The following is a 17022-nucleotide window of genomic DNA, read 5'->3' as shown; positions in this document are numbered from 1 at the left end:
ACTTTTGCAGCGGTTCTTAATAAACCCTGTGTCAAAAGACAGCGTGAATCTCTTTTAAACCCGAGATCTTCAACGTTTACTTAATTTTATGAAAGCTCTTGTTTATCAGCGTTACGAGGGCTCACTTTTATTTATTATCATGACGTTAGAATCGAGCTCTTTTTTGCCACAGAAAACTCTTTTTAAAGAAATGTAATACTTGAACCACATCTCCGCGTATGAGGAAAAAGTGGGCGAATACACGTTAATGAGGACATCCGAGTGACATGAATTGTTAGAGCGTGCAATCACAATTCATGACTCGTGTTTGCTTTCACGGTCGAGATCAGTATCGCTTCCTCTCTCTCTCCCTGACAAAGCCTGATGATGAAAATAAATTCAAATCAAGTTTTCAAAAGCATGATATATCCAAAAATAAAATCAATTACAACATAACAATTATACTGCAATCTTAATTATTCTTTTCAAAATTCTTTTAAGTAAAAAAAGATTTTTTTTTTCTCTATCATACTGCTATATATTTATCTGTATATTGTTGAATATCTACATTTTTATTATGTTTCCGTATTCTCACAAAAAATATAAAAAAGCAAATAATGTTATAAAAATATTATAAATATAATACATATATTTACACTTAAAAAGAAATAATTGATTACATCAATAAGATAATAATTCCTACAAGATATCTGATTCGCTCGTTTTTTTAACAGACTAATTAAATCTATCAAATTTCCAATTAAAGCAACAACGTCCCTTTTTCCGTATATTGTTTCTAATAATTTACTGTGCTCAAAAATTTTTATGATATTAAAATCATATTGTGCCATCATATTGTGTTGACATAACTGGCGCTCCAGTCGATTTGTGCAATCGCAGCAGGTGCCATCTTCGTCATGCCCTAGTTACGAGGACCTGTTTGGGCCCGTCTTCTCGCGTGTACACATCGTGCGCGCCGAATAACGAATGAATCATGCCGTGTACGCGAATCGGCGGCGGTTCACTTTCTCCCCTCGGTTTCGTCCTCAATTATCTTGAAGCGGGCCCCCGTATAATTACACGGGTGAGATGGCTCGGTGGGCCGCGGGCGGCCAAGTGAATCGCGGATAACAATTTTCTTTTTTCGGAGGAGCCCGAAGAGACCCCTTTCACTCAGCCGCTGGCGCGAGACCCGGTTTCCTTTCAGTCCACGATGGCAACGTTATTTTCATTGAACATTATTATCAAACAGCGGAATATGACTCTGAATGTATAAAATGAACTATACTAATAACTTAGTTAAAACTTTCAATTAAGTATATACAAAAATCACTTACTAATAATAACAGAAATTGCTCCAACTGGACTTAAGTTGATCGTATTAAAAAAATTCTAATTCTCGTTTGGTTAGCAGTAATTGAATTTCTTATTTAAAGACAAAAAATTTTGACTCTCCAAATTAACTGATATGACATTGAAGATTCCTTACTTGGCAACAAAGCATTGCGAAATATAGGTAGAAAACGGACGGAGACCGTGCACGAAGGTACACAGGGCCTTCGGCGCAAGCAACTGGTCTCCGATGTTTTCGCAATTCGACGAACGTAAATCGCGAGACACAACAAAGTGGAGGAGACACCTGTAGGCGACACGCAAGTGACACGAGCACAATGGGCACACTTAGACCAATTATGGCGCAATCGTAGTCACGTTACTTCTGGGAAGTCGTGACAACGCGATGCCGCCGAGAGATCCCCGCTGATACAACGTGCATAAATTTGTTTCCGGGACTCACCGGGCTCCCACACCGCCGAGGGGGCTCTGCCAAATACGTCTATATAAATCATCTTGTGCGCACTTTCGCACACTCGCATTCAGCCGATTCTCGTGGAAAGCGCTGCGCGCAACAATGCGCGAACCCCGCCGCGTGCAAAGGCAAACAAATTTGCATGCAACCTTATACGGGGGATACGCTGTTAACCGTTAGGGGAAGGAACCGCCATTTTTACGGGCGAGCTTTAACTCCTTCGACCCGGCCGCTAAATGCCAGACCATTAATATTAAACGTTCCTAGCTCAAGTTTGTTCTTAAGCCGTCGCGAATTATGGGCTATACGAGTGCTATAAAAATTTATAAGACGTTTTAACGTGCAAGACCGTTCATAAAAGATCTATGAAAATTGCTTTATATTAAATTTTATGAATGATAAATTGAAAGATCGTCTCAAACGTTCATCGTTCGTCATCACTTTATTGTCGCCTCTTCAAATCTTACCATAATTTTGTATTTGATATGATACATATCAACGGCTTATGTCCAAAATATATATCAATTTTAATATTATTCATTCTGATAGTAAAGCTGGGGAAAACGAAGACTCTTCCGCATTCGCATTATCGAATTATCGCAGAGATTCCCCCGACCTCCCTTTGCTCTTCAAAGCTGAACTACGCGAACGTTTCATCAACTCGCGAGAACGCGAGAATATTCCGATGGAGGCAAGCGTATGTACAAGACGCGTTCTTCGACGCGTTGGTGAAATACGGATATACTTTCCGCGTGATTTCAGATAACAGGGTGACTTCGTGCGAGGAAGAGAAGAAGCAAGCCGAGAAGAGACCTAAGGGAAGAATTGGGACGAAGAGGATGACGAGCGAGAACATGCCGATATTACGGAGAAGAGACGGAGAAGCTGCGAAGGGGAAATGACTGGCAACGACGCTAGTGGTGTTGCGGTATCAGACAGTAAAAGTCTCAGAGAACAATGGCTAAACGGAATGGTACAGCCGAGACCTTTCAGGCGATCGGGTAACCGGCAAAAATGCGCGCAACACAATGGATAGGATCACGCCCTCCGACAAGAGTCCTCTCTTTCTCTCTTTCTCCAACCGCGAACGTTCGTTTTCCACGGAGCGTAAACCCAAGCCCTGATCTCCACCTACCCACCCATCTGACTGTAAAACAGAAAAGTCGAAAGAGATCAATGCGCTCGCTTATTCAATGATAATTAGATTTTCATTTGGAAAAAATTGGCTTAATCGTCAAAACGTTTGTGAAGTTTAAAAGTTAAAAAAACCGCAATAAAAAATTATGAACCTCTACGTAGAATATTCTATCGATTTTTGCGGTTAATTTTTTGAATAAGTTAATTTTTATTAAAGTATTAATATTGTCCATTTTCCTTGAAAGATCTGTGTTGCATACACAAATATTTTTTTTAATTAATTACATTAACTCTAACAGGAATTTTTATAAAAATTTTTCTTTCGTATGTTCTTTTCAGCATATCGCTGAAATTTTTTATTTTTTAAAATAAAATTTTCTCTTCTAATTTTTGAATTTTTAATAAAAATATAGTAATATAAAAGATATGACTAATATAAGTGATATTACGCGCAAATGCAAAATTAAATTATACATAAAATATTTCAGAGTTTTAAATTCTTGGACATTTAAACGGGACACATGGCGTCATCTGTCACAAGTGACGTTAAACTACGGGCAGAATATATTAAATGTCGCGTTGATAAAACAGTCGTCCTTCATACCGACAACTTTATACGCGATTTCAGCGCACAAAATAGAAAAAAACATTGCAAATATAAATAGAAAAGACTATTCGGTATTGATTTCTTGAACACTACGTAATTATACGTACACTAATCTACATTGATTTATTTAAAAAAATACAGTCATCGTATCAAACTTATAAAAGTTAAAATATATTCAATTTTTTATAAGTTCTTTTTCTTAAATTTTAAATCTCTAATTTCAACACTTTGCTCGCTCGATATTAAGATTTATAATCATTATTGCTAAACAAACATTTATCATGTACTCGTTCCAGTTTAACAAAATGACAGAAAATAGGCAAATAAATTTTAAGAGAGAAGATTCACATGTCTTCGATAATTTGCCCACCAAACAAAAACTCTCCACTTACCTTGTAAGTTGTCCAACATGTACGTCAGCAGCTTGTTCGTCCCTGCAGGCTCTCCGTTCCCATACAGCGTCATGACATCCTTACTGAGTGGATTTCCTTGAAGTCCGAGCACTTGTAACTGGAACAACTTCCCTAATTCGTACGGTAACACGCGAAGGTAGTTTTGGTTCAATAACAACTCCCTAAAACAATACATTGTTCATAAAAAGATCTATCATGTGCTTGTTATTAAAGTGAATGTTTCATCATTTACTATCATTTGTCTTGACATACCGGAGGTAGATGAGTTCCCCCAGTTCAGCAGGCAGACTGCGTAGTTTGTTGCTACTGAGATCTAGAATGCGCAAATTAACAAGACGGCCAATCTCACATGGCACCCTCTGCAGACTATTATCATTCAGATACAGAGCTGTTAGATGAGTCATTTGCCACAAATTCGAGCTCAAGTTTCTTATACTGCCTGTTATCTCCAACTCCGACCAGTGAGATTTCTTCCCCGATTGATAGTCCTCAGCGCACATAAGCGTATACACACGACGCTGGTTGGAGTTATCATACTTGTCCTTATGATTGCGGGACATTTTATATTCTAGAAAAAAAAGCCTCGTTAAAATAAAAATCCTGTATATAGAAGATCTTTTAATTTAAATATTGTACATTATAATGCATCTCTCAGATACAATTTTATCATAAAAAAATAAAGACATCTTTAAAGAAATTATTTTATAGAAAAGCATTGTTTATCAAATACTTGACAATAGTTCTTAGGTTTCTTTACACTGCCTATCAGGTATTGGTATATACAAACACTGAAACCTGTACTGCTTTCAAGAGATTGAAAAGAAGAAAACGCGCGTATCTGAGAAACACACATGATTGTGACGTGAGATCAGCACTCTTGGTAAATCAGTCACCAGAATAACAGAGCTTGTACCTTGGTATCACAGAAAAAAAAAAGAGAAAATCAGTCACAGCGTGTGACATTATCGCGTGGCGGATACTAAGTGATCTCTTGGAATCTCACAAAATCGGCGCGGACGAGCAGTGTTGATCGCAATTCGATGGATTTCGTCTGTTCCGCACCAAAGATACACCAGGCACAAGCCCATAACCTATGACGGTGAAAAAAGGTTTTCGCGGATCCAGCCGATCGGAATCGCCGGTAGGTCGCCGACCCCGACGCGAAACGCGACGACGAACCGTCCGAGGGTGGTCGGATGGCGCGCGGACGCGAATTTCGCCAGGCGGTGGCGAGTTTTTTCAGCGTCAACCACTCATCCTGTCCGAATGGGCCCGTACGCTCGCGGAGTCGGGTCGACGCGTTCGACAGATTTCTCCGCCGCGGATGCGACGCCGGAGACCGAGGATAACATACCACGCGCACAACGACTCTTACGTACCTTCATCTACCCCTTCAGCACAAACGAGACGCGCGGAGAGTTGTTACCGAGTGAAAATTTCCGCGTAAACAAAACTACCTTGACAAACACGAATCCTCCATTTATCAACTGCACCGATCGTGCGCCAAACGGAGCTGCCCGATTGGCCGAAACTTCCCGAAGCAGCCGACGCGGACATCGGGCCTGCGAGAGCGCGCAGGACACGCGGGTGCCGCCACAAGCGCCCACGCCACTAGGGAAAGTTCATGATCTAGGGGAGATTTTAGATTTTGTTTAATTTTATTGTACCTTTTTTCTGAGTTTCTTCCATCCAATCTTTTATTTTTATTTCGCCTCCTTCAGAATTTTCGACTTTAATTTTTGTAACTTTAGTTTCTTGGTGTTTGGGACTTTCGATTTCAGTTTTGACTTTATTTTCTTTGTGTATTGTTTCTAATTCAATTTTGTTTTCTTTAAGGTTTTCTACTTTAACTTTAGTCCTTTCGAGAGATTCGATTTTAAGTTTTCCAAATTTAATTTTTTGGGATTCTTTGTCTATCAATTCTCTAAATATGATTCTTTCAAGGTCCTCAACATATATTGTAGTTGGTTTACTTTTAGTTTTGTCAGCAGCATGAAACATATGTACTAGCTGTTCAACCTTCGCCCATTCAGCCTCCTTGATGCTCTCAAGGTTGCCTTTGTCGTTGAATTGATTATTTTTCGAGACTTTGAACATTTCCGATATCTGTAGAGTATTATCAAAATTCGAACAGTGCGGCGATTGTATTACGACAGGTTGTATCGCAGGCATCGGGTGGGGTGGAATAAAACAAGATGGTCCTGGTATCAACGATAATGGCTGTTCACTCGCAAATCTTGATTTCTCCTGCCCAGGTTGATACAAAGTTGATGGAACGTTTGGAAAGACACCTTTAAAAAACAGAATTTAACATAATTTATCATATAAAAACACTGTTTGAACAGAGAGGAACCTGTGAGCGGCTACCGCGGCCTTTTTCGTGCGACCGATATTTGACTAGCATCAGCGCCAATGTAAAGGCCGTTTTACATTAATCGCAAGCAGCCAGTTGCAACTTGCGACATCCAATAAGCGCTTAGTTTCTAGTGAAAGCTCAACAGTCATTGGGTGTTGCAAATTAAGTTTTAAGCCTCGTCTACAGAAGTCGCAAGCAGCCAGTTGCGACTTGCGACAGCCAATGAGCGTCTAGTTTCTAGTTAAAGCTCGACAATCATTGGCTGTCGCAAGTCGCAACTGGCTGGTTGTGACTTCTGTAGACGAGGCTAAAGGGCCATCTACAATGGAGTGTTTTAGTCGTAACAACGCTAAATCTACGACCATGCTGTCAATAATATAAACGACGTAGCAATAATATACAAGCCGGCTATCATAGAGAGGTGACTAAAAACTAACACCTGAACGCTCATCGTAAGCACCCACTGAATTGGCTCAATGTCTGTTGTAGGCCGTAATCAGTAAAACAGTACGTAATGAAAATATTGTCTACGACTACTGCTACGGCCTACGACTCTCCATTGTAGATGGCCCTTTAAGCCCCGTGTAGAGCAGTAAATGAAAAAGACCAAACCTGTTGAGTGCAAACGGTGCAATCAATACGAACAGATTTTCTAGTATAGCCTCTAGCACGTGCATTGTTCTCATAGAGTATTATTTTTTATAATTCTGATAAAATTTTTTGTTATATTTCAATGGCATATTATGGGCAGTTACAGTCAAAATTTGTTCGATTTATTCCAGGATTTTTGTAAGAAATACAAACGTCATGTCAACTAACAACAGTGAAGGGAACTACAATTTGTTCGAGGGTACGTAACCAAAAACTATTGAAGATTTCCTTCTCCAAAAAATTATTTTTATAACAAATTTTTATGACGATTGTATATTGTAGATTACTATAAAAACGACAATTTTGATGATAGCGAGTTGCAATCTCGCTTGTACGCAGAAATCTATTACGAGTCGAACATCGAGAACGAATCGGGAACCGCGAATGCTCCGAGGACAATTCAATATGATAACATGGCTATTGAGATGAATGTTGAGTTAGAGGGACTGCAACACAAATCTAAAAAGCAATCCTCTGATATTCAAGGTGAATTTAGAACTAAAATAAAATTTTAAATAATAAAATGTTATTTAAAAATTTTCTAAAAGTATACTACAGAACCGTCAATATGCTATAATCTATGTGATATTCAACAGATTCTCAAAAAACACAATCTATGAGTCAAACAGACTTTGCCGAAGTCAACACATGTGGTAAAGAAATGATTTCTGTGACATGTAGCTGTGATAATCAAAGTCCAGACAAATCTTTAGTATCGCAAGGAAAGAGGAACAAAACAAATTCTTCTAAAAAGTTTAAATCTCCCAAACATGTAAGAAATAAACAAAAAAGCTTTGCAGAGGATAATAATGATATGACATACTCAAAGTACAATGTTGTTTCAAAATCTATTAAGCAAAAGAGACTTTTTGCCAAACAGATTGATGGAGATAATGACAGTTCCGACTCTGAAGATTCTGTACTTGAAGTGCCAATTCCACCAAAACCAGTGCCACCACTCATTGATTTGCAAGATTCTGATGAAGAAAACCATTCAAATTCAGCTACAAATGAGGATGATTTGATTTTGAAAAACTGGAAGAACAATACATTGAAGACATATTCGAAGCATTTAAAAAATATGTCTAGTAATCATGAATTAGAAATTTCAGAAACATCAAGTGATCATCAAAACATATCCTTTACTGATAAAAATATCGAGAATAATAAGGATCCCAACAGAAGTATCCAAACATCAACATGCACTCAAGAAATTATGGAAGATATTGTGCTGAATTGCACAACAATTCAAAAAGGCGCTAAGAGCATAAGTGAAATTAAGCAGTTGTCCAAAAGCACTAGAGTAGATGAAGAGAGTCAATCGACTAGAGATACAAATCAAAATTCAAAAAGTAGATCACCACAGAGTAAGTCGAAAGAAAATAACAAAAATGATCGGCAAGAAATGTCTGTGTCATCAGGAAGAAAATCACAAATGAGGGCACAACAAAATAATGACACAGTATTGAGAATGGAGCCATGCAGTCCCATAATCGACCGGAAAAGACAATGCAGTGACAAAGTCAACAGTCAACCTAAACAAAAGCGACAATGCATAGTTCAACAGAATGGTCAGGACGTTACATTACAAGGCACTAATGGAGAGAAAAGAAACGCATCGTCGAACGAGTTTTGTAATCAGAAAATGTCAGAGGAGATGAGAAACTTTTACAACTTAAGTCGCGGTCAAGAGAATTTTGACGTTGCCGAATTGCAGCAACATATGTCGAAAGATCCGCGAAAATGGGCAATTCTAGATGAAGACATAATGCCGTGTCCCTCTAATAGACAACGCACCAGATTCTGGAATTCCAAGTGCAGTAACTGCCATCAGGAAGGCCATCGGCGTTACGATTGCCCAATACTATGTGCCATAGCATGCTGCTATATGTGCGGTAAGAAAGGCCACACGGCATTTCAATGCCCCGAGAAGATGTGTTTGACATGTGGTAAGCAGCAGAACACATTTTGTCCTACTTGTGAATATTGTCGCGTCCTGTACTGTACTATGTGTAATTCGGTAGGACACGCTCCAGAGCAATGCCCAGATCTTTGGCGGCGATATCATCAGACAACGGACATGAGTAACACACCGCAGGATCCAGGTAATGTGATAAAGCCAGCGAGACTGCTATATTGCTGTAACTGTGTTAAACGCGGCCATGAATCATCCACGTGCAGACGATATCGATGGTCCGAATATTTTCCTACTCCTTCTGACGTCACAAATTATACGGATGGACCCACTTACTCAAGTTTCTCTAGACCTGATCCCGAAAGCGATTTCTCATCATTAAAAACGAGAGAAAACGAAACATCAATTCCACAAAATGTCACTGATATACAACTGGCAATTGAACGGGCAATGATTGAAGACGTGGAACCTTCTACCAATGTAGACATGTCATCATTAAATACTAATGTTTGTGTTCCGTCAACTTCACAAGTAACTGCGGTTATCTCGCAAGTGGAAGAAAACTCTCCTATGGCGCATAACATTTTGTCAATACTAAACGCAAACTTACAAAAAGAACAACATCAAACTGTAGTAGGTGACATAAACTTCATTGAAATTATACATTCTTATGGTACATTTTACAACAAAAATCATAACAACGCGCGGATGATATTAAAAAATCTTAATCTTTTTTATCAAAATAGAAATCAAATGTTAAATAATTTAAGAATACGTAAGCTTGTTCCAGATTTTCTTAAAGCATTGCTTGAGAAATCTATACAGTTCGAAGTGAAAATAGGTTTCATTCAACAACGTCGGTTTCTATTTTTACAAATATTAGCAATGAAAGAGTACATAGAATTTTTGTATGATTTATTGAGGTATTGGCTTAATCTCCCTGATGATGAAAAAGATTATGGGCTAGATGTATTCTTACCTATACATACTATGAAGATGTACAATTTGCTAATTACGAGAATGCCACAACTTAAGAAAATGCGTTTCACATGTTATGCTGACTATATTGGAGGAGAGAATGATCCGCGATATATTTATGATTGTATAAAAGAAAAAAAAGCCAAGTTGAACCACTGCAAAGGAAGTAAAAAAAAATATATTAATGTACGAAGAAATTTATGGCGTTTACAAATTCAGCTTCTCATGATCGTCAATACAGAGCCTGAACCGAACTCTCTTGTAAAAACGTTTCCAAAAATGATGGAGACATTTAAATTGCAACGAAATCTGATGGGCGAGAAACTTGATACCGCCACCTATCTTGGACTCATCTTACTTTACAATAAATTATTTGTACCTCATACAGCGTTTGCAACGAACCAGACATTAAAGCACTTTGCGATGGAAGAAAAAAAAATGAAGAAATCGAAACAAGTACAACAAGAGCTGGGAACAAAGATAGATGAACAAGGGAATTTCATGTATGATGCATATTCCTCATCCACAGAATCTTACAATCCGCAAAATATCGAACTTGAAAGTTTCTCCGTAATTAATAATCAACAGAATAAAGAAATCTTAGTTGAGGGACAAAGTGAGGACAATACTACTGATACGAGCCAAACAACGAATCATATTTACAATGGGATAACAATAACAAGAAATTTTACGCAGGATGATCAGATTATGCCATTAAATATCGAGCCAATACCGATTCAATTGGAAGATCCTAGAAAAAACCAAGATTACGTATTAACAAACGAAGTAAACGTTAAATCCAATATATCCGCGCCATTTGTATCCATGAATAATAAGAACAAAAATGAGAACATGATACTAAATAAGATGGTACAGGGCGTAGAACGAGCTTTTTTAACGAAAGAGGAAAAAAAGAAACTACGAAAGAAATGCAAGTTGCAAAATATTACACCAAATGATATGTATAGTACAGCGTCAACCCTTGTAAAAAAAGCTCGTGCCTTTAATGTACCGCATATGTTACATGCAGCAAAGGAAATGGAAAAACGGATTAACAATCAGAAAATTCAACAAAACCATATTCAAACATTGTTTAGAATGATTTCACAAGAAGACAAACATCAAAAGAGTATTAAGGCTTCTTATGGATTTTGGAAAAATATTGGAAAAAACAATAGTTCGTAAAAATTAATTGCGCGTTCGTTTACATATATCACCGTATAATATGCGTTTGTATAATATATACAAAATCATTTAGGTGAATATTCTATACTTTTTAAATTGTATAGAAAAATTGTTTACGTTATCGATATTAAACAACTTCGAAGAACTGTATAATATATTCAGAAAGAGAATGTTTTTGTACATGTAAAATATCTTATAAGCAATTTACATGTATATATATTCTTCATTCAATTCATTTATTACAATATAATGTTTAAAAATATTGATATCTGAAATATTCAAACTATAAACTTATGATACATGATATAATAATTATACAAGTAGTTTTTTTTTTGTAATTCCACGGTTTGATACAAATTAAAGATTTCTGCAAATATTTGCTTATTAAATATAATAAAAATTACACTTGAAAAAATGAAAATTACATTTTATATGTTTTATAGCATGTTATTTTATTTCTATTACAAATTAAATAATGATAAAATAGACATTTTTTTAATTATATATGTCAAGGTAATTATAAGTTTATTATTGTTTGAATTCATTTTTATTAAATAGTCTACTATTGTATCAACATTTATATCTTAGCAATAAAATTTAACGATTTAAAGTTTATATAGTTATATTCAAACTGCATGTTTTCCTTGATATATAAAAGAAATTTTTTAATTATTAGTGTTGAAGTTCCATTTATTTAATTATAACTTAATGTGAAATGGCATGAAGTAAAATATACTATCCAAAAATTATTAAGTTACATTAACTAGAGAACAAATTCATGGACCATTTAAATATAAATCAAAGTGTTGTAGAAAATTCCTAATTCCATAGTTTGTACTAAATTCTTAAATATGTAATATATGCAATTTAGTGTATATAACACCACTATAGTAATCGCACCACATCCACAATCAAAGTTTTGTTTTGATCAAATCCAACATGACATGAGAGAATAAGAGTCATTAGTCTGATTGTTATTTTTTCATTGGTGGTGGGCCAACCATTGGAGGTGGAGGTCCGTTCATCGGTGGTCTCATGTGTCCCATAGGACCTATGGGACCCATCATAGGACCCATTGGTCCCATTGGTCCCATCATAGGTGGTCTCATGCCCATCATAGGAGGTGGCATCGGTCCGTGCGGTCCCATCATCATAGGTCCTCCTGGTCCCATTGGGCCAGCTGGATGCATACCCGGTGGCGGCATCATTCCTGGAGGTCCCTGTGGCGGTACTCCGGATCTCGAGCCAAGGTTGGAACCAAGATTCGGCGGCGGTGGTATCGCAGCTCCCTTGTTGGCCGCGAAGGGGTTGGAGGCAATCTTGCCGGCCTTGAATGCGGCCGTTGTCGCATCGATTAAGTGCTGGGCCTGTTCCTCCATCCATTTCTGGTAGAAGTACTTCACGTTATCCTTATGCTTGCGACCCTGACAATGGGTCTTTCGTACGCTCGGCGAGTCATGGGTTAAATAAGTGTCGCAATAATCGCAATAGTATTTCGGCATCGAGATGCCTCTTGATAAATTCCACTGATTTATAAAGTCAATGTAACTTTACAAATTTTTCTCGATTTATGTTACAGCTACCGAGAAAATAGAAAGTCTCAGGAGCAGCGGAAACGTCTAGGTTATGTGTGCTATACTTATCGGTAACAGAAAGGAACCTGAGAGCGGTCACGCGTCATGTTTTCATCCATCAGCGCCTCTATGTGCACAAAATGTTGAACTATGTAGTCAAATATCTATGAATCCCGTAGGTAATGTGCATGATTTTTTGGGTCTCTTTTAAGCTATGTCCACGTTTATTTGGTTCTGTTTTATGCTTATACCCGTAAATTTTACAATTATGACTGCGTTCCGATATTCACTGCCAGTACTGAAAATCTATAGTTTACGTCACATATACTGTAGATTTTCAGTACTGACAGTAAATATCGGAACGCAGCCTATTCATATTTTAAATCTGTTGTATACAAATGTGCATAATCGTGTTCTATAAATGTGTAATACCACATATACATTCATGATATAAATTCAATTAATTGATTTGATAAAAATTCACTCACCGATTGCTGCCGCTGCTCCTGCTGCTGATGCTGCTGCTACTGCTACACATTCCTTTTCCGGTTTTGATTCTGAAAATGTGCTAAATATTATTCCTAAACTCAAACACAAAAGTGCAGATAAAGAAATGTATCACTTGAAAAAATAATATATTTAATACCGAGTCGCTCCATGGATGCCACTTTCTGTTGATATCATTCTGCTATTCTCGAACCGCACATTAATAACGATCGCCCGATACTTTATTCGGCACTCCCGATATTACGGATAATATATTTATACACGAGTAAAACGTAAACTGCGCGCGAGAATTTCACTTGGCGCAAGAAGTAAATTAAGCAATTCGCTCCCAGAGTTTTGTATGATTGCGCGACGACTAGTGAATTAAGTTTCATTATTGGCACGATCGATATTCTATCGAACGGATTGCGTATTCTCCTCGAGCGAATACGCACACACGAAAACTTTGCTCGGAACGAAAATCAACATGGAAAGTGGCGTGACGACACGTAACTTCGTGGAAAAAAATCGCAGGTCGAGGAAAGCACTGAGAAAACCGTTTGTTCACTTCACACGAAAACGAAGGCAAACGCACGATGCCGCGCTTTACACATGAATACCTCTGTTACGTTATACGATCTCACATGGCTCGCAGATCGTCTGTTAGCGCGACGGCACAACACAACACCGTACCTGCGCACAATGAATTCTAAATACGCGAGACACGCACGGAGTCGACAAAGCGTCCTCACCGACGCTTGGAACGCGAGGTAGCATGGCGGCAGCAGCGTACGGGACGTACGTGACCGTTGGCCGGCAGACTCGGCGGTACTCGGCGCTAGTCGGCGCCACTCGCCGCGCCTGCGCCGCTGCCGCCATGTTGCTCCGTTGTTCCGCGCTCCCCAGTCACGTACGCCGCTCCAGCGCCGCCGGTCAGACGCATCAGACGCTCTGTCGACTTTGTGCGTGTCTCGCGTATTCAGAATTAAATTGTGCGATGTGTGCAGGTACGGTGTTGTGTTTAGAGTGCCGTCGTGCTAGCAAACGATACGCGAGCCATGTGAGATCGTAGTATCGTAGCAGAGGTCGTATTCTTGTGTAAAGCGCGGCATCGTGCGTTTGCCTTCGGTTTCGAGTGAAGTGTTCGCATGTGCATTCGAGCAAGTGTTTGCTCGAAGGGAATACGTTCGGTAGAATATCGCGAGTGCCAATTAAGTGAAGTGCTACTAGTCGAGCATACGAAATTCTCGAAACGAATTTGTCTCCGCTCGTTGTATCTCGGCGCGTAATTTTCATTCAACCGCTTTCCTCGGCCTGCATTTCCACGAAGTTACGTGACCGCTACTTTCGTGCTGTGCCATGTTGATTTTCGCCGCCAATCAGACGAGCCGTCCTTTTCACGTATTTTTTCAAATGTAACGGTCGTGCCAAGTGAAATTCTCGCGCGCGGTTTACGTTTTACTCGTGTGTGATATATTATCCATAATATCGGGAGTGCCGAATAAAGTATCGGGCGATCGTTATTAATGTGCGGTTGGAGAATAGCAGAATGATGTCAGCAGAAAGCGGCATCCATGGAGCGACTTAGTATTCCGGAAAAGGAATGTAGCAGGAGCAGCAGCAGCATCAACAGCAGGAGCAGCGACAGCAATCGGTGAGTGAATTTTTATCAAATCAATTAATTGAATTTGTATCATGTATATGTGGTATTGCACAGTTATAGAACACGATTATGCACATTTGCATAAAACAGATTTGCATAAAATATATTAAATGCATATAATTATAAAATTTACGGATATAGCATGAAACAGAATCAAATAAATGTGGACATAGCATAGAAGAGACCCAAAAAGTCATGCACATTACCTACGGGTAATGAAAACACGACGCGATGACTCTCAGGTTCCTCTCTCTCGACAACGATGGCAGCGAAGTTCGATCTGTTCGATTAGGTTATAGGTTATAGGTGTACATTTGATACTACATTAACTACATTTGTTCACCGTACAAAATAGTAATTGAATTTGATTATTTCTGAACTTTGAATCTGACCAATCACTTCTTATATTCAGTTGTCACTAATTGCTTAGGTGAGCAGATATTGGGTGCATTCTATTTAAAATCCATACAGAAGAAAAAAGTCATTGTGATTGACAGCGTGTAAGCCGCATTTTTATATTCCAAAATCTTAATTATATTTAAAAGAAATAATCCAATTTTATAATTGTGTTTAATTTTATTTTAAACTGTTTTTTTTTTTAATTCTTATCTATCTAGTAAAATGACATATAACGTTTTGGTATCATACCCATTTTCTATCATTTCTCTCATTATCAAAGATGTACGTGTGTTTATCATGTCATTCTTTATATTTTGTTTATTCGCGAATACATTAAATTTTATATTTATTAAAATGTTTCGTTATAAATGTAATAATCAAAGCTGAATTGATTATATTTATATGTATTTATAACTATATATATATATATATATATACCTATACATATATATGTGTACATATATATACATATTTACATATATACCATACATATATATGTATACATATTATATATATATATATATACATAATTTTATTTATATACATAAAAATTTTTTACTGGATTGCCAAAGTAAAATCCCGAGACTCGGGGCTTGAGTAATCTTGATCGAGTAAGTAAGAAGTGTTAAAGTAAACATTAAAAAATGTTAATTTTATAAAGATTTTTTGGAAGTGTTCAAATATCATTGTATTAAAAAAGTTTTATTTTTGAATACAATGATATTTGTATTTAAAACATATATCTTTCCATACCACACAGCACATTAGCCCTAGTCTACAATGAAGGATTTAAGCTTTAAGCCGTAAGAAACTGGCCAATCACAGTAGATTTTTATAAGAATACTCGATTGTGATTGGTTAATTTCTTGCGGCTTAAAGCTTAAATCTTTATTGTAGACGAGGGCTTAAGCTTTTTGAGAAAGATGTGCTGTATGGGTTGATACATATAATTTTTTTAAATATTACTGAAATGTTTTAAGAACATTATCTCTAAATCATGGTCAAAATTTGTTCATATTGATGTTGTATATAACATTAAATACGACACATTTGAAAATATTACGTGTTATTGAATGTGATTTTGTAATAATATAATAATGATTTTATAATTATTGAGTCGTAACAGAATAAATGATTAATGGTGCAATGATTAATGTACTTACAAGGTGATGATAAATATTGGTAGAATTGTGATGATCTAATGTTGCCTGCGAATCCATTGGATGGATCACACAATGGGAATGCAGAAAATGAACAGCGAGATGGGCTCGGAAGTGAAAACACATGGTACAAGTAATTTCCATTAGATACCGAACACTCATCGTATATAGCGTGATTTCTCATATTGTATTTATCCATGTTGTTTTCCTTTTTCGTATGGCTCGTTTTAGTCTGACTATTAATCGTATCAATTTGGGTAAATGATACAGAACATTACATGAACAGAACAAATAATTACAATTGTGCGATAATTAATGCAATGCAATAATTATACGGTGGGTAATTATGGCGCGATAGGAATCGCGATATATTAGGATCCGTTGTTCGAGGATCCTCTGTTTCCACACCGGCGCGACGCGGCCACGTCAATGATACACACGCGACGATCTCTAGGACACGACTGCCGATTTCGAAACAATAATATTATTAACGGATTAATTTCGAACGTTACACGAATCTAATGTTTCAAGTGATGAGCGCGATACATTAGGTTTATTCAAATGTGTCTGAGACTTGTCAAATGCAATTGACAAATTGATGATCCGTTATGAAAAATGTGAAATCTAATGCTATATATTGTAAAAACACTACATTAACATATAAATTAATATAACTGTGAGTCATAAAAAATAAACAGTATCGATTTCGTAT

At 37.3% G+C, this 17022-nt stretch overlaps 4 protein-coding genes and 1 long non-coding RNA gene across 9 annotated transcripts in view; 2 read left to right on the top strand and 3 right to left on the bottom strand.

Moving 5' to 3' along the window:
- Nucleotides 1-5480, bottom strand: part of LOC105837087 (CCR4-NOT transcription complex subunit 6-like) — a 498126-nt gene extending 492646 nt beyond the window's left edge. For 2 of the 3 annotated variants that reach the window (XM_036286726.1, XM_012681574.3), the window contains exons 1-3: nt 5323-5480; nt 4196-4511; nt 3923-4104 (exon numbers count right to left, since the gene is read on the bottom strand). In XM_036286726.1, coding sequence (XP_036142619.1) covers nt 3923-4104; nt 4196-4503 — 490 coding nt within the window. In that variant the 5' untranslated portion in view covers nt 4504-4511; nt 5323-5480. Of the gene's footprint in view, nt 1-3922; nt 4105-4195; nt 4512-4856; nt 5268-5322 lie in introns of those variants that run through there. The other variant, XM_036286727.1, reaches the window with a different exon arrangement.
- A 104-nt stretch (nt 5481-5584) lies between these two features.
- On the bottom strand, nt 5585-16898 carry LOC114255008. Its single transcript, XM_036286945.1, has 2 exons — nt 16314-16898; nt 5585-6234 (listed from the first exon to the last, which is right to left on the bottom strand). The coding sequence occupies exons 1-2, from the start codon at nt 16507-16509 to the stop codon at nt 5585-5587; spliced, it is 846 nt and encodes a 281-aa protein (XP_036142838.1). The 5' UTR covers nt 16510-16898.
- Nucleotides 6949-11641, top strand: LOC105837089. Of its 3 annotated transcripts, none has more exons than XM_012681578.3 (4): nt 6949-7149; nt 7233-7436; nt 7547-7722; nt 7831-11641. In XM_012681578.3, the coding sequence occupies exons 1-4, from the start codon at nt 7107-7109 to the stop codon at nt 11026-11028; spliced, it is 3621 nt and encodes a 1206-aa protein (XP_012537032.1). In that variant the 5' UTR covers nt 6949-7106; the 3' UTR covers nt 11029-11641. The 3 variants fall into 3 exon arrangements, with proteins under 3 accessions (XP_012537032.1, XP_012537031.1, XP_028048345.1); XM_012681577.3 differs by having other exon boundaries at nt 6950-7149; nt 7547-8899; nt 8975-11641; XM_028192544.1 differs by having other exon boundaries at nt 7082-7149; nt 7547-11641.
- LOC105837079 (U1 small nuclear ribonucleoprotein C) lies at nt 11537-12670 on the bottom strand. Its single transcript, XM_012681559.3, has one exon. The coding sequence runs from the start codon at nt 12528-12530 to the stop codon at nt 12003-12005; it is 528 nt and encodes a 175-aa protein (XP_012537013.1). The 5' UTR covers nt 12531-12670; the 3' UTR covers nt 11537-12002.
- LOC118645509 lies at nt 15025-15505 on the top strand. The gene is made up of 2 exons (XR_004963208.1): nt 15025-15105; nt 15182-15505. It is a non-coding gene; the product is annotated as an uncharacterized LOC118645509 (long non-coding RNA).
- Nucleotides 16899-17022: the final 124 nt, after the last annotated feature.

This window comes from Monomorium pharaonis, chromosome 5, assembly GCF_013373865.1.
Source record: "Monomorium pharaonis isolate MP-MQ-018 chromosome 5, ASM1337386v2, whole genome shotgun sequence".
Lineage (NCBI taxonomy): Eukaryota > Metazoa > Arthropoda > Insecta > Hymenoptera > Formicidae > Monomorium > Monomorium pharaonis.
This window is presented reverse-complemented; position numbering and strand designations above follow the sequence as displayed.